Consider the following 15,754-nt stretch of genomic DNA (forward strand, 5'->3'; position numbering starts at 1 on the left):
GACGACTTGGTGCCACCCATTTGCCGCGGCCCAGTGGAGCGGTGTCCATTGAAATCCCCGCCCTCTTGGGCCGGTGTCGTTGATAGAGAGTCCTCTGTTGAGGAGAAAGCCGACAGCTCCCATCGTGCCGCCAGGCCGAGTCATGGATTCCTACTCAATGATGGGTGCGGTGTCTCACTGGCATGTTGACGGCCCCCGGGTATGTATGGGTCGAGGCGTTAACGGCACTGCTCATCAAAGAGTGCTTCGACAAAAGCGGCCCAAGGTGTGCTCTTCTCGGCGAAGTCACTGTCCGAAGTGGCAGGCCCCTGATCCGCCTCGTTTAGGTCCATGGTGCGAGCCGTCGTGACGACCGGCGAATAGCTGTTGTCCCGTCGTCGTTGAGAACGAGATGATAGACGATGAGTTGATTGAATGAACGGACGAGCGGTGATGCCTGGTACCTGTTGAAGTGTAAAGTGTCAATAAGGAGCTCCGGACCATGTACGGTACTGGGTACGGACTGGGGCAAGTAAAGCTGAATTGCATCTACTCAGGCGGCGAAATAGTTTACACAGTCTACATGGGAAGACGGTTTTGTTCACCAGTGTCGATGAACGATATTTCCACAAGACACGAATCGCCCTTTCTGGGTTACTCTTGCCGAGTCCTGTCAGACCAGGCCCATCCGCAGACACAACCGACATAAATCGGAAATAGCTCAGCTCTTGACGAGGCATCATGTGCCTCAAAACCTAGCGTCTATTAGTCTAGGAAGATCTATGTAGTTACACATCCCACACGGCCGCACCTGCGCCTGAAGCAAGCCGGCCAACTTCACCGCTCTGTTCGTTGCGCTCCAGCTCTCTGCCACCCAACTTCTTGCCCGCCCCTCTCCCACCTCCGGTCTCTAACCAGCCGCCGCGGCCGTCGTCGAAGTGGGCTGTTGTTGCCGCTGGAGCTGCGGACCTGGGGTCTTACCCTGGACCTGCCTCTTGGCCGGAGGTTGCTGCTTACTTCCGGGCTCCTCGGATGCGACTCGCTTGAGGCTCTTCTTAGCGGGCCGGGGCTTCGTCTCGCCGGGTTCAAACACATCGTCGGGTAGCGCCGTGTTCTTGACGTGTTGGATCGACAGGAACATGAGCCCTTCCTTGAAGAGATCATTCGACATGCACATGGCCTTCCAGTCGTTGACTTCGCGCGACAGGTCGAGCGACTTGGCGCCGTCAACCAACTGTAGCCCGATGTAGTGGTTAGTGGTGTAAATCTCCATGTACTCGGGCTCATCTTTCTTTTCGGGGATATCCTCAAGTTTGACGTCGACGTCGGCACCGTCGGCGGGCTCGGGCTTGATGTTCGGTGGTGGGGCGGGTAACGCGTCGTCGGAGTGCTCTTGCTTAATGGGCATGCCGTGTTCAGCCTCCCCTGCCGAATTCTCCTGCTTCACCGGCACGCCATCCTCACTCATGGTCTCGGTCTTGATTTCGGTCTTACTCCCTGCTTCTCCATCGGCGGGCGGGTTATATAGATAAGCGAGGCTTCCCGCAGATACCACCTCCTCCACTTCGGCATTGCTTTTGCACCGGTGCATCCTGTCGTAGCCCTTGTTGAACGGGCGCGCCAAGGCAATGCTCGGATGCATCTCAAGCTTGTTGACCAGCACGCGCACCCTCGATTCGACGAATCCGGACCAGGCATTCTGTGCCTTCTTTGTCCTGCTCGACGCAATGACTGTAAGGTAGTATCTGAACCCTGAAGTGAAAAAGGTGTGCTTTGTGAAGAGATCTTTCCACGGTCGCCTGCCAATCATGATTTCGTCTGTTACCTGCGCTCCCTTCTCGAGCTCTTGCTGGATCACAGCCATCGAAGATCTGCCAACGTTGTGTGTTGCGCACATGGATGGGTAGGACGGCGTGATGATGGGCATCCTGTGATTTCTATCACTGTGGGAGAGCTATTCTGTGGTGAGACATCAGCACCGGCCGGGACCTAGGTACAACTCACCTTGGGATTCCACACCGGGACTCTTGTGACGGGACAACCGTACTCAATTTCCTTGAGGAGAACGGGGAGCGGCCAGGGCCACTTGAGCATGATGTTGAAGAACTTGTTGACTATCACGGCGCTCGTTGCCTTGGGGTAGAGCTGGCAAACCCGCGCGACGAGCATTGCCCACGCCACACCGCCAGGGTAACCCATGATGTTGGCGTAGATGGCCTTGCGCTGCGCCCAGAGCTTGATCGCCCGGAGCGCGAGTCTGAAGGTGGCCGGCTCGGGGACAAGGTTCAGGATCTCGTCCGTCACTCTCGTCCCGTTCAACGAGCGCACCTCGTTCTCGCTCAGGCCGCGGAGGAGGTTGTTATCAGCCAAGCTCCAGTTCTTCTCGGCCGGTAGCTGCTTCAGTGTTTGGATGGAGCAAAAGATGAGATCGATGCTGATTCCTGAAAACTCGAACTTGATGATGGGCACAAAGGCCTCGGGTACCGGAGTGAGGTCGGTTATGGCACCAGGCGGAGCCATCTCGACAAGGACTTTGGGGAAGATGTTGAAGTACTGCTCAACCGTGACATATTTCGGCGCGACGACGAGGGTATCCATGTCGGAGCCGGGTCCGTAGACGCCGAGACGGTAGCTGCCATATGTGAAAACTCTCCCGATTGCATCGCGAATCAGGATGGTATTTTTGGGCTCCTTCTCTTGCGCAGCCCTCTGCACAAAAACATTCGTAATCTTCTCAAGCTGGATGAGAACCTCCTTTCTCTTCTCAGTTTCGGCAGGGCTTTCGAAGGTGCCCTGAGCGCGCAGCTCTTGGTGCAGCGCGTTGTTCAGCCGTTTCTCTTGCTCCGTTGGCAGAGCAGTCGAGATGGGTGGCGTAATGCCGTAAACGCGTTCCTCCATGGCGGAAGATGATGATTAAGTAGAGGGTCAATTCGTACTTATGCCGGAATCGCGTTGCTGAGGTTATGTCGTGGTCGAGGTCGCAAACGGTCTGGGTGAAAGAAGCAAGGACGAGAATGAGTGTCGAGGGCGGAAATCGGGAAACAAAGGAACGAAAAGTATGATAAAATTGGATGGAGAATCCAAAGCGCGTCGCCAGTTCAAGTCATGATTTGGCGACGTGACGCAGGTAAGAAGCGTTGCCAGACCAACACAAGTGACGAGGCGGATGATGCAGAGGGAGAGGCTGAGAAAGCGGCGTTGGAAATCACAATGCCAAGGGGTGATATCGCAGCGACTAACTAGCGCGCAAAGGGCCTTCCAAGAGCCAATTGGCGCCCTGTTTCAGCTCTCATTCTGCATACACAGTACGCAAAGCCACAATACACAATAGGTGAATAGTGCACAGTGCCTTCTTATGCTTGAACTGCTCCGACTCCGGGCAATGAAAACGCAAAAGGAGGAGGTTTTAGGCCAGGTAGTGCTTGAAAAGTGTAACATCAAGTCAATAAGGTAGTTACGCACTATTGCAGTAGAAAAACGTATCATATGTAGTGTACTGTATTACCCGGCGCTAGCCTTGCGGTAGCTTACAATATCCGCGGTGGGTTCATTCATTGATTTGAGTGACTCCTGGCCCCAACCCCACCTGACTGCAGCCCTGCTTCAGCCCTGTGACGGCGGTCATGCTGAGACCAACTCTCGGTGCTCTCCGATCAAAACGGGGAGTGTCAACAGCAGTGCGACCTTTCTCACCTCACACCTGCGTCCTCGCCGTCTGAAGCCTCGATGGGGACGAATAATGAAGAAAACACTGCTGCTCTGCTTTATTCACGGCTTCAAGGTACGCGCATCGGGCAAAAAGAAGCCCAGGTTCCCAAGTTGCACAGCTGACAACACCAGGGGGATGAATCCACCTTTGGCAGAAACTATGCTTTCGTCGAACACTTCCGCAAGCTCCTTGCGGGCGCTTTGCCCAAGGTAGATGTTCGAACCGTCGTCTACCCTCAATACGACACGCGCGGCGACCTAGGCGAATGCGTCACGCGGTTCAGCGACTGGTAACGTGTAGCACCCACCACAAACCTCAGATCTGCCGCAAGAAGGCTAACATTCAAAAACCACAGGTTACTCAACAAAGTCATAGACCTCGAAGTAGCTGCCGGCACGCCTTCCCCGACAATTGACCCATCCGTCCGCGTGGTCCTTGTAGGGCATTCCATGGGGGGCATTGTCGCGGCCGAAACCGCGATCCGCATCTCCTCCGAACAGCCTGTCCACAACTCAGTAAACGAGGAGAGCCCGACCAAGTCCTCCACTGCCATGCCGCCTCCGCCCAACGCGCTCATGTTCCCCTACATCCAAGGTGTGCTCGCCTTCGACACCCCCTTTCTCGGGATATCTCCCGGCGTGGTCCGCCACAGCGCCGAGACGCACTACACGGCCGCATCCACAGCGATCGCCCAGCTCAGCGGGTTGACAAGTCTCTGGGGTGGGGCCAAAGCAGCCAAGGCGAGCACGAATCAGAACCCGAACATTGCCGGTGCGCTACCGCCAGCGCAGGGGACTGGGGATGTCAACAGAGACAAGGACAGGGAGAGCAAGGCGGCAGCGAGCAGCGGCTGGGGGAGGTGGGGCACCATCGCCATGGCTGCCGGCGCCGTCGGAGCTGTCGCCGCGGGCGGGGCGGCAGCGTACCTTCACAGAGAGCAGATCAGCCAGGGATTGGGGTGGGCGACCTCGCATCTCGAATTTGTCGGTTGCCTCGCGCGCAAGGAGGAGCTGCGGCGGCGGGTGGCATACATGGTGAGGTTGAACAAGGAACTGGGCGTTGGGTTTGGAAACTTGTACACCCGACTGGGGCAGGCCGCTGGCGCGAAGCAGATTAGCATGACTGGGACAGTGGTGGGAAGTGAGAGGACGTTTTGTGTGGTGCCGCAGCGGGACCCTGCGGGGGATTGGCGGCCGGCTGTGAATGATAAGGCCGAGGAGGAGATCGGGGCGCACGTCTGTAAGTGTTTTCGGGTTATTGATGTAGCGAGACTGTTGATGCTAACGGACTGCAGCTATGTTCGAGCCTCAGGACAATCCGGGCTATCAAAAGCTAGCAATCGAGGCAAGGGATATGGTTGTGGGCTGGCTGCGCAATGACTGGTACGAGAGCAACTCTGCGGACGCAGTCCGTGCATGACAGCAAGGATGCCCGAACAGAGATCGTAGTGTGGCCATCGCGTTCGTTGCGTTCATACTTCAATAATTTGCCTCCGGGGCGTGCTCTATTAATAATCTCGCCGAACCATGTATGGCGGTCGTGAAGGGTGTTTGCGTCCTCAGTTGCATGCCAAGATTGAAATCCATTATTGCGTCTTCTTCTCCGCGGTTTTGCCAGCTCCGAGGTACTTCTTCCGCTGCTTCAGCATGTGGGTATAGAGAATGAACGAGCCTGCGAAGATTCTGTCAGTCAAAGTCCTACTCCACTCCTATAACTGCAGTCAGGTGTACTCACCCGGAATATACGACAACATCACGGCCGCCAGCGCGTAAGGATACCATGACGCGAGGGCTGACGCGGGGCCGAACGCCGCCTGCAGCGTCATGGCCACCTCGCTGCTAATGCCGACGGGGTACAGCACCAGGAACGCGCTGTATCGCAGCCAGTGCAGCCAACCAGGGACCGCCTCCACCTGCTTCAGCGCAAAGTACGTGTACCGAATCACCTCGGTGAGACTCCAGGCGCACAGCATCGACGAGTAGAAGACGCTCGCGTTGAGCTGCGGGAACGGCCAGCACACGGCCCACATCAGAAAGAGCCGGCTGGCGACTTGCATGACGGTGGTGAAGACAGGGGCGGGGACGACGCCTGTAAGTGACCACGCACCCTTGTCAGCTTTTGCTCAGAAAGGCGGACGTCGGGACGGAGGAACGGGGGTTACGTACCGGTGAGAGCGTGTAGGACCTCCATCAGAGCGCATGTCTGCGTGATGCGTGCAAAGTTGTCGACGACAAGCGGCACGAAGAATGGGCCCCTCCACCGCAGCACGACGGCAGCCCGCCCGAGGATGGTCGCCCAGGCGATCGCGGAGGCGGTGTTGTAGAGGATGAGGTAGACCTTCTTGGGCCCGACGCTGGTCGAGTTGGCCATCTTCGTTTTGTCTATCACAGGTGGGTTGTTGTTCGGGAAGAGCGACGCGGAATTGTGTACGAAAGCTTGTGAAGACTTCAATGCGAAAATAAAACTTGTTGACTTCCAAGTCCAACGGGACCTGGAGACAGCGGTTTTGTTGACCCCTGCCGGTGCCCGTGGCAATCGAGCCAGCTGCTTCAGCAGGGATTTCCGGCCCCGCCTTCCTCACGACTTCAGGGGCTGTGGGGATTGCTCGGCTCGCCCCGCTTGGTTCACTGCGTCTGGTCCCGGTTGCCCTTCACACATACAAATCCTGCACAGTACAGAGATCTCTCATTGATACGACGTCAACCTCCCCTCTCTAATGGAGAGATACACCATGCTTTCTAAAAGAAACGATGCTCTCTGATGTTCCATCGCACAGGATGTCATTCTTGATGCCAAAAAGCCAATGACCGTTACCAAGACTGCCCGTCCTGTTTGTCCAATTTCTGCCCATTTCAGGTCCCAGATTGTCCCTCCCTTAGCGACTGCCCAGCAGCGGCCCGTTTTCTCGACCAAGAACCGTCCTCACAAACAAAAACCAAATTGAATCAATCTCTTCCCTCTACCCTCAGGCTTGTTTTACTTCTTGATAACAGCCCGCCAGAGATCTCCAAACCCCTTGCCGCCAAACAAGAACTCATCCGAATGTCTACCACAGTAGCTATGGGCATTGACCTTCCTCTGCGAGACGACAGGAGACGGTTTCTTCAGGGACTCTAAGGAAGCGGGCCCAAACCCGGATGAAGCCTTGCGACCACCCCAGAGCAAAGGGGAGGTGGTGGAGGTTGGCGAGGCAGGGTAGTCGCTTGAGAATGGACCAGGTGTCTGGATCGCGTGGTTAGCGTCAAAGCTAGAGATTGCCTTCAGGTGATATGCGAGTGGTATGGGAGAATCACCACGCTGTCTGCCGACTGAGGGCTGCCCTCGAGGGGACTGGCGACGGCCCTGACGGGCCCAAGGTTGAGCGAAGGCGGAGCAGGAGCGCGGGAGGGAGTGTCCATCGGGGTACAAAGGATAGATAGTAGGTGCCGAGTAAGGCAAGGCTGGGTAAGGGCTTCGGACGATGCAAGATCTCGATCCGATCTGGCCAAGCGACCCGTTTGACAAAACCCAGCAGGCTGGATTCAGACGTTGGTTGGATGAGACGGGTTTACACTGCCACCGCCAGGTGCGTCGATCGGCTACACTACCGAGAAGTGCAGTGTGTTGGTGTGTGCGTGTGTGCCTGGGACGAAGTAATGGCACAGGGAAGCAGTGAGAGCAGTTGAGGAAGAGGCGGAGGGGGGACTCAGGACAAGGCCAAAAGGTGGGCAATTAAGAACCATCCAGGCAGCGAGACAGAGAGCCGCAAAGTGCTACCCTCACCTCCATATCGGTGACATAACCGATCAGAGCAAGGGGGGAGTCATATGCCGACCGCCTTTTCCGTCGAGAGGTCCAATTCCCGCATTCGGCTTCCTGGTAGTACATTCGATTGCTGCCTCGCCAATCCGCCATCCACTCGCTGCTATGTTATGCCCAAGTACTTACCTTACAATAGTCCACCTCTGCTTGTCCACGTGTAGATCTTGTAAAAACGCCAATTGCCCGCCATAGGGCTGCATAGATTCTTGGCTACATGATTAGTCGGGATACGGCTATGGTTCATCTACTGCATATGTCATGCGAACCACATTCCCCGCAATGTGGTGCGCAACGAGGCGAACGCAAACTGAGAAGTGGAAAATCGTTTCCCAATTAGCTCGTGAGCCGTGACATTGTTTCGTCTGAGGAAGGGCCTGAGAACCGTGTTGGATGAGAGATCTAATAGATGGGTTTGGCTGGTGGGTATGGACACAAGAGCTTATACTTTTCATTTCTGGCCTCATCCGTGAGCTTGGTTTCGCCCGGATTTTTGAGTTGGGCCAGGGGGACTGAACTGAACTTTCAAGCCTTGCGATCTTACACTTCTTGGCGATTATTTGAAAAACAGCATCTCCCGACTCAAGACGGATGCAGGGTGGAGGTCGAGCATACGTTCCGCGGCGGTTCTCATCACAACGCGCAGTTCGTGATACGACTCTGGTGTGCCCTCAGTTACTGATTTACCCGTGCCCTCCCTATCTATCTAGTTCTTGTCTAGCCGCACAGCAGGGTTCTTCTGGATAAAATTGAGATCGACTTGGTGACCGAGCAACTCACGAATGTTTGAAATGCCGTATTTGATCATGGTTGGCCTCTCCAAGCTAAGACCGAAACCGAACACCCTCATATCCGTGGGCAGGCCCATGGCCTGGACATCATGGTTAGCCCTAACTGCCAAACACGCTCTCCAGGGGCGATACGAACCTCCAACATCTCTGGCCTGAAAATACCCGAGTTGCCGATCTCGATAAGCTTGTTGAGCCCCTTATGGTACGAGAAAATCTCCATACTCGGCTCGGTGTAGGGGTTGTATCTACTATGCAGTCAGCTATGATGTGCACTGACTGTTAGGCTGGGACCACTCACGCCGGCTTGAAGCGCAGGTCAGTCACACCCATCGCCCCGAAGAACATGTCCATGAACTCCATAAGGCCACCCAGCGTCAGCCCGTAGTCGGCAATGACGCCTTCTACCTGGTGGAACTCGCAGAGATGAGTGGCATCCACAGTCTCGTTTCTAGCAATGGTCAGCGAGTTTGACATTGAGTTCACCGGACTCGATGACTGCGATTACCTGAAAACCCTGTCGATGGAGAAGTATCGCGCCGGCGGAACACGCCCATCCTGGGTTCTTTGGCCAGAAAGCTTGTGCAGCATGGCGGCCGAGATGGAAGTCGTGTGTGTCCGCAAGACAAGTCTTGCCTTCGGTCAGCCGATGTAAGGGGACACAGAACGATAGCTTTACATACCTGAGCGATTCATCCTCGGACCAGGGGTATCTGTACCCAATCGAGCCGTACTTCCCGCTTTCGTGGACTTGCCTCACATTCTGGAAGTATTCCTCGTAGTCCTGCTTATCATCCGCAGATGTCGGTGCGGGCCTGCCAGCCTTAAGGGGGTCGGAGATGTAGAAGGTATCTTGCAAGTCGCGCGCAGGGTGTTGCTTCAGTGTGTCAGATTGAACCGCGGGAGACAGACAAGCCAACAACGAAATACCTGAGGCACGAAGAGAGCGTCAAAGTTCTGTTACTCGTCAGTCAGCGATCTATCCAGACGTTCAAGTGGCGCAGCCACGTACCCAGAAGCCCGACTCAACGAACTGGTTGGTAGGCATCTCTGTGAAGCCCATCTCAAAGAATATTTGCCTGTGAGACGCTTGGGGGTCAACGATCTGCCCACCTCATGCAGTCCTCTCCCGAAAAGACAACGCACCTGAACTCCTGCCGCACCTTGTTCAGGGGGTGCAGTGCGCCGGCATGCTGATCGGCGCCCAATGCGTTGAAGTTGTACGGCTTGAAGGTAGCCGTCTTCCATGCACCAGATGCCAGCATCTCGGCCGTCAGGTCCGTTTCCTCCTTCACCATCTCGAGCGCAAACTTGGGCCCCTTGCTTATCCTGAAGGAGATGACCTTCTGCATCCTCAGCAGCTTGCGCTTCTTCAAGTCGGCAATGATTTTGGCGTCATGCCTCCGCGTCTCCTGGATCGCCTTGAGCTGCTCCCGCGTCACATCGTTGATCGAATCAACCTGCCGGCGCCGTTAGCCGTCAACAGCAAGACCAGGTTGGATGGCAGCAAGCTCACCAGTGCAACAAGCTTGATGCCATCCTTCTTGATCCATTTCTCCTTGAAGGCTTTGCCCTGGCCAACCTTGGTCACCGTCTTGTCGCCAATTTTGCTCTCAAGATCTTGAATCGAGAGGCCGTCCATGGCCTGGCGGACCGCCTCAAATACGCGGGCCTCGTGGCTGCCATGGCTGACGATAGTTTCTGCCTCGGGCTCCAGGTAAGCCTCCTCACGCTCTACCTGCTCATACGTGACCATGGACCGGGACGCAAGCCGGTCGAGGGCGGCTTTGATCGACTCGAAGGGCACATTTGCAAAGGTCTCGGCAGACGAAATCGGGTCAGCCTTGGACAAGGCATGGAGAACCTCTGAGGTGAGGTCTCCTGCCGGATTGCTGTTTGGAGGAGCCATGTTGTGAATCGTGTGTCTTCGAGTCGGTCTCTGTCCCGCGCAAAGCAATTGTTGACTCAGAATCTCAGGCAAGCAACCTAATCGCGGGGCATTGAGTTACCCAAGCCCCACATGGCAGTAACGACAAATTTAGGCGGCGTGATAGTTCGGATAAATGCATTCCCGCTTCAAGGACGCCGGGACATGCTTATAACTGAAGTTCCCCCCGTGTGCATCTATTGATTGCCTTCGGACCACGCCACAGCTTTGCGTTTCCAAACCCTTTCTGGCAGTAATCTGTGCGTATCCAAGAAATGGGGACGACAATAGACAAATCGCGAGCCTCAGCTCTATCTTCCCGGACCTTGTTTTCAGTTCGCCGAAAGCTGGCCCTCTGAATTGCTGTTCACATGATATCTTCCGAACAAGCCAGGAGTGGAGCTCGGGTGTCGTACCCGCACGTCACTGCCCCTGTTCAATCTTCCTGGGTGTCCGCATTGTATTGTACAGTGGCAGAGTGCACCTGACATGGCACGCAGTACTACTTTTACCAGAACCGGCAATGGAAGGCCCCGTCCTTGAGACAGGTCTGCTGATAATTTGATGCCGACACAGCTCATTGTGTGATCAAGTTACAAGAGATTCCCAATCTGGATCTTGGTGTCCTGAGGCGGGTTAGGCTAACTGAGCTCTCAGGCCATATCAGTGGTCTGTAAAGTTGAAGACTAAGATACGCATGATGGAGTTGATCACAAATCTATTTCCAATTATGGATGCTCATTCCGTTGGGAGCGTTTGTGGAGGTCTGAAGTCAAACACGGAGCTCCTTGTCATGCCACCGACGTAATGTCTACCGGTAATCCAAGCCTTTCTCGGGGCCTCGGCGCGCATAGCCAAGCCGACGCCCCGTTGAGGATGCTGCTTCAACATATCGAAAGAGACTGTGAATATGTGTTGCGCCATAATAATATACCGGTCTGGTCTTCTAGGGCCGTCACTATAACTACGACTTGCGTCGAGAATGGGTGCCGAAAACTATGAAAAGAAACGCGAGCCCCTGCGGCGCTAGCCGTCCATTGTATTAGAAACTTAAGTCTTATGTATCCATGTGCCGAACGCTCACCCGCCCTTACTGATGCACCCTGCGCCATCGCATAACGTATCGTCCATGTACCAAGGCGACTCTCTGCCCAAACGCCGCAAGGCCAATTACCTTGCCCAATACCCAAGATTGGCCGGAATGTCAGAAGAGGTGAACTTGTCATATACAGAAACCACTTCCCTATGTCCCAGCCCCGGTCCGCCCTCTAATCCTGTGATACGGTTTGCTGCGAGCTGTTAGAGGCGGGCTACAAAGGGCCGGCCATGGCGCAAACTTACCGACAGCCAGTCCATCCCTTCTTTGATACCCGACCCTTCCACCGCACTGCACGCCATGATGCTCCAGTTCCTGTCTCTGAGCTCGCCTAGCCGCAGTGCTTGCGAGATGTCGGCCGCCCCCTTTGCGCCTGGCTGATCCTGCTTGTTTGCGAAGACCAAGAGGGCAGCATCCTTCAGCTCGTCCTCGTTCAACATGGCGGCGAGTTCGTCTGCTGCGGTCTGCAAACGTTCGATATCGGTCGAGTCCACGACGAAGATGACGGCTGCTGTGTTGGCATAGTAGCATCGCCAGTATGGCCTGATGCTTGTTTGCCCGCCCAGATCCCATACATTGAAGTTCAGCTTCCCGTATGTCACCGACTCGACGTTGAACCCGATCGTGGGTATCGTTGTTACTACTTCGCCAATCTGCTCGTCGCGTGAGTTCCCCAGGTTTCCTAGTCAGGCGAAGCGAAACCGTACCTTGAGCCTGTAGAGGAGTGTCGTCTTGCCAGCATTATCCTACACGGCGCAGCTGTTCAGTACGGAGTCGATCGACGTAGGGCTAAACGGGGGATGCAAACCAATCCCAAGATCAAGATCCTGATCTCTTTCTTGGCCCAGATGAGGTTGGAGAGCCATGACACGGTCTGACCCATCTTTGCTGTCGTGGCACAGAGGGACCAGGAGTATCGGTGTGGTAAAGGGGAGGAGGAACCAGATCGCGAACGAGAGCCACCGACACGCGAGCAGATGTGGAAGCCTTAGGCTGTTTCGTTCAGAAGCGCAAAGTGTTTAGGAAGACGCCGCAAGCAAGGCAAGCCGAGATTCAAGCAGTAAACACTCGCTGATACCCGTTAAGTGCAGATTTTCCGGTTTCGCGGTTCATGCCACTTCTTGATTTTCGCTGATCAAAGAGGCCGCCGCTCGGTCTAGGCTCTGGGGCGCCCTTGTTCTTGGAAATCAGCGCGTAAGATCGGCAGTCGGCCAGGTGCCGGCCGGCACTCCTGAGCAAGGGTTAGCTGTGCCACACCTTAAGTTCAATCGCGCCACACAGGATGATGGCACGTGACTCAGCCACAATTCTGATGTTCGGCCCTAGCATTGACATTTTCTGAAAGCCCACACCAAATATTCGAATCCCACCCACTTGAGGAACATCACGACATCGACACTGACTCGGAATCCTCGACAACAACGTCAAAATGCCGGTACGTATCGACGCTCTCCCAAATGCTGCCCGGCCGGTTTTCCCATTTTCCGAGGATAGGGCGAGAAATGTCCAGCATTTGGGAGAGGGATTAAAAGCGCCGACACCATGACAATCACAAGCTAACGAACCCGATCAACCCACAGAGCCACAAGACTTTCCGTGTCAAGCAGAAGCTGGCCAAGGCCCAGAAGCAGAACCGACCCATTCCCCAATGGATTCGGCTCCGCACCGGCAACACCATTAGGTACGAACGTTCCGACGACAGCGAGCTCCTGCGAACCTGCACATGCCGCAGCTACCTAAACACCGAGACGATGATCAGAGAACGGAAATCAGAGGCTGACTTCGGCCTCGAACAGGTACAATGCCAAGCGGAGGCACTGGCGCAAGACCCGCCTCGGCCTCTAAATGCCGTCCCTCTTCCTCATTTCGACCCATTCGAGCGGGCCTATTCTTCCCAGGGCTACTCCTGCCACTTTCTGCTAGGCTTCAAGCAAACCCGCTACCTCTCAGTTAACCACGCCGACTCTCTTGAGCGGACATTGCGGCGAATGGAGTCGAAGTCAAATACCCCTGGGAAAGTGACGAAAGCTGGGAGAACTGCGCCGGGAGGAGAGAAGATGCGGCCGGTAGGGAACACGTCTTGCTTTGCAGTATCTCGGCGGGTTGGGATTTTTCCTTTTGAGCTTGGCTGGGAGGTAAACGGGGCGACTCGGCTCAGTTTAACGGAGTATGCCATGACATTTCAGGGTCAAAAGGAAAACGGAATGAAACATGGCATTTGATGCCTTTGTGCATGACAAGTTCTTCAGTCTTTGCTTGCAATGGTGCATGCTGTGATAGGGTGCAGTCAAAAAGCGATGTTGGACGCAAGGGAGGCTGGTCCGGGATTGTGGGAGAGGATGTCAAGAGCCCGCAATGGCTTGCGCTCGATTCGTTTGGTACAGTATGTCGACGAGTTTGATCGTTGATGGTCTGAAATGACGCCATTCGCAAAGAGCCTCGGCGTTACAAGAAAGGACGAAATCATGCTTCAACCTTCACGGACTTGGGATGTGAGCTGCATTCACGTGGTATATCCGCGAAGAAGATGGTCTAGGGAGAGGACTTCAATAAGATACTGGATACCAAGATGATGGCAAAGTCAATTTAAGACTATGCCCCTCTAATTCTGCGTAAGAGGTCCAGGCGAGCTCTCATCTTGACGCCCTCCGACCAACTTCGCCGTTGATCCACAGGCCGCCGCTCCTGCCGAGCTACAGGTCGGTGCACAACCAGCTCAGCAGACCTAGCAAACCTTCCTCAAAGCATGGAAATAGCAAGAGACAAAGCCATACTCAATAAACCCAAAACGCCATTGAGGGATGCCAACTAAGGGCTGCGTTCAGATACGAGCCCTAGGATCCCATGCCCACTATGTGCAAGTCCAAAAACCGGAAGGGGTGAAATCCTTAAATTCGCAGTTCTGACCAATAAACCTTTTAACGGTCCTCAGCCCACTCGTTCTCACGCCGAATCTGCTCTTCCTCCTCAGGAGTGAAGTCGTTCGTGATGTTGAACGTCTTCCGGATCTCCTCTGGCGACTTGCCCTTGATCATGTTGGCAACAGTCTTGCAGCCGACGTCAAGAAGGGCCTTGATATCGAGGTAGTTGGCAGCCTACAGATTGAGTTAACTTGAGGCCTAGATAGAAAATCACAGGACTGCATGGCAAATCAACTCACCAGAATGATCTCGAACAGCATCTCCTGGTCGACCTGCATAAACTTCTGATCCCACTCGTCGATGTCGGTCGTCTTCTTGCGACTGTCGTTCTCGTCATCGGCCGACTGGGCGGCATCATTGCGGTGGTGCTCGCACCACTCAATCACCTTGCGCAGGACGGGGTCGTTGACGTTGGGAATCGGAATCGGGCTGCTCTCGACGGCATCGTCGCCCAAATCGTCGATCAGGTTCTTGATGAGCATTGACCGCTCGGCAACGACGCGGTCTGTGATGTGATTAGGCGGGGTCAGCAGGGCGCGGGGATGGAAACCGATCGACTTAATCGACGTACCAACTTCGATGCTTGTGCCCTCGTTGCTGGTGAGCGTAACCTTCTGGATGCCTTTGTCGGCAGACATCTCGATTCTTAAGGCTTTTGAAAATCGTTTGGGAAATGGGACACGTTGTTGTTTGAAGGAAAAATCAAAGACTGCAGTGCGAGACGTTCAGTTAGTATGTCAGTTGGTTGCGAGGATGGGTTTGAGTAGGAATGGAAGAACTGCTCGCAAGGTAATGCGGGCCGTGGTTTATAATGGTCTGTCTAGGAGGTGCACGTAACCTTTGAAGAGTTTGCTCGATCGACTTTGAAATTGTATGTGATTGATGAAGATGCCAGAGTAAGCCTGATCAGACCCTTTTGACGACAAAGCAGCGTCGACCTTACCTATGCGGCGGAGTTTAACGTCAGGTTCGCTGTTACAGCACCAACCTCATCATGCCCTGTCTTGCCTGTGCAATAATCCGTACAGGTAGACCGAAGGTGGCGGGGCGCTGCTGCCTCGCAGAGAGTGGAGACTTTTAACTTACCTAAAGTGCACAGACCCCTTTTTCCAACGGGCGGGGCGTTGCAGTTGTCGGCTGATTGTGGGCAGGCGTTGGTAATTGATGCCTGCATTTGTTACGGTACCTGAGGTACTTTACCAAACATTTTGTGACACCGTGAGTTAAGGTACCTTGCTCCGTCGAGTATCGCACACATAAAGTATTTACGCTGAAGTCCGGATGTATACTCTGCTGTCATGGCATGTAATGCAAGTATGCAATTCTACTGTTCAGCAGAGTAAGGTAAGTCATTGAATCTACTGTGGAACAGCTTGAGGAATCGGTAGCATGTGCCAGCCAGGGTTTCAGGGTCCGAAACCAGACACCCTTTTAACTGACCATCAGGAACAGTAATGAACTTCAAGAACCTGTGTAGGCTATCTGAGACCTTTACAACGCGTGGGGTTCTTGAGTTTTTGTCTGTGATATCTGAGT

General features: G+C 54.6%; 8 protein-coding genes across 8 annotated transcripts; 2 read left to right on the forward strand and 6 right to left on the reverse strand.

Moving 5' to 3' along the window:
- Positions 1–889: 889 nt before the first annotated feature.
- On the reverse strand, positions 890–2,877 carry N657DRAFT_680721 (Poly(A) polymerase; the record flags this gene model as incomplete). The annotated part of the gene is made up of 2 exons (XM_062796317.1): positions 890–1,933; positions 1,984–2,877. 2 exons carry the CDS (start codon positions 2,875–2,877, stop codon positions 890–892), a joined length of 1,938 nt encoding a protein of 645 aa, XP_062647307.1.
- A 686-nt stretch (positions 2,878–3,563) lies between these two features.
- On the forward strand, positions 3,564–5,288 carry N657DRAFT_645103 (uncharacterized protein). The gene is made up of 4 exons (XM_062792877.1): positions 3,564–3,760; positions 3,820–3,977; positions 4,044–4,927; positions 4,983–5,288. Exons 1-4 carry the CDS (start codon positions 3,719–3,721, stop codon positions 5,105–5,107), a joined length of 1,209 nt encoding a protein of 402 aa, XP_062647308.1. The 5' UTR covers positions 3,564–3,718; the 3' UTR covers positions 5,108–5,288.
- N657DRAFT_645105 (PTPLA-domain-containing protein) lies at positions 4,997–6,217 on the reverse strand. Its single transcript, XM_062792878.1, has 3 exons — positions 5,854–6,217; positions 5,423–5,776; positions 4,997–5,359 (listed from the first exon to the last, which is right to left on the reverse strand). The coding sequence occupies exons 1-3, from the start codon at positions 6,056–6,058 to the stop codon at positions 5,274–5,276; spliced, it is 645 nt and encodes a 214-aa protein (XP_062647309.1). The 5' UTR covers positions 6,059–6,217; the 3' UTR covers positions 4,997–5,273.
- A 136-nt stretch (positions 6,218–6,353) lies between these two features.
- N657DRAFT_645107 (uncharacterized protein) lies at positions 6,354–7,128 on the reverse strand. The gene is made up of 2 exons (XM_062792879.1): positions 6,982–7,128; positions 6,354–6,910 (listed from the first exon to the last, which is right to left on the reverse strand). The coding sequence occupies exons 1-2, from the start codon at positions 7,084–7,086 to the stop codon at positions 6,665–6,667; spliced, it is 351 nt and encodes a 116-aa protein (XP_062647310.1). The 5' UTR covers positions 7,087–7,128; the 3' UTR covers positions 6,354–6,664.
- An 818-nt stretch (positions 7,129–7,946) lies between these two features.
- N657DRAFT_645109 (uncharacterized protein) lies at positions 7,947–10,243 on the reverse strand. The gene is made up of 9 exons (XM_062792880.1): positions 9,791–10,243; positions 9,421–9,734; positions 9,287–9,353; positions 9,205–9,231; positions 8,958–9,151; positions 8,783–8,905; positions 8,576–8,725; positions 8,414–8,522; positions 7,947–8,357 (listed from the first exon to the last, which is right to left on the reverse strand). The coding sequence occupies exons 1-9, from the start codon at positions 10,181–10,183 to the stop codon at positions 8,193–8,195; spliced, it is 1,542 nt and encodes a 513-aa protein (XP_062647311.1). The 5' UTR covers positions 10,184–10,243; the 3' UTR covers positions 7,947–8,192.
- An 889-nt stretch (positions 10,244–11,132) lies between these two features.
- N657DRAFT_645112 (ARF/SAR superfamily) lies at positions 11,133–12,244 on the reverse strand. The gene is made up of 4 exons (XM_062792881.1): positions 12,106–12,244; positions 12,005–12,043; positions 11,543–11,950; positions 11,133–11,490 (listed from the first exon to the last, which is right to left on the reverse strand). The coding sequence occupies exons 1-4, from the start codon at positions 12,178–12,180 to the stop codon at positions 11,470–11,472; spliced, it is 543 nt and encodes a 180-aa protein (XP_062647312.1). The 5' UTR covers positions 12,181–12,244; the 3' UTR covers positions 11,133–11,469.
- Positions 12,245–12,675: 431 nt separating this feature from the next.
- N657DRAFT_663743 (ribosomal protein L39e) lies at positions 12,676–13,142 on the forward strand (the record flags this gene model as incomplete). Its single annotated transcript, XM_062795206.1, has 3 exons — positions 12,676–12,732; positions 12,878–12,978; positions 13,094–13,142. The coding sequence occupies exons 1-3, from the start codon at positions 12,727–12,729 to the stop codon at positions 13,140–13,142; spliced, it is 156 nt and encodes a 51-aa protein (XP_062647313.1). The 5' UTR covers positions 12,676–12,726.
- A 1,073-nt stretch (positions 13,143–14,215) lies between these two features.
- On the reverse strand, positions 14,216–14,856 carry N657DRAFT_573431 (E3 ubiquitin ligase SCF complex, Skp subunit; the record flags this gene model as incomplete). The annotated part of the gene is made up of 3 exons (XM_062788967.1): positions 14,216–14,392; positions 14,458–14,723; positions 14,790–14,856. The coding sequence occupies 3 exons, from the start codon at positions 14,854–14,856 to the stop codon at positions 14,216–14,218; spliced, it is 510 nt and encodes a 169-aa protein (XP_062647314.1).
- Between the last annotated feature and the right edge of the window lie 898 nt (positions 14,857–15,754).

This window comes from Parathielavia appendiculata, assembly GCF_033297405.1.
Source record: "Parathielavia appendiculata strain CBS 731.68 unplaced genomic scaffold N657scaffold_6, whole genome shotgun sequence".
Classification (NCBI taxonomy): Eukaryota; Fungi; Ascomycota; class Sordariomycetes; order Sordariales; family Chaetomiaceae; genus Parathielavia; species Parathielavia appendiculata.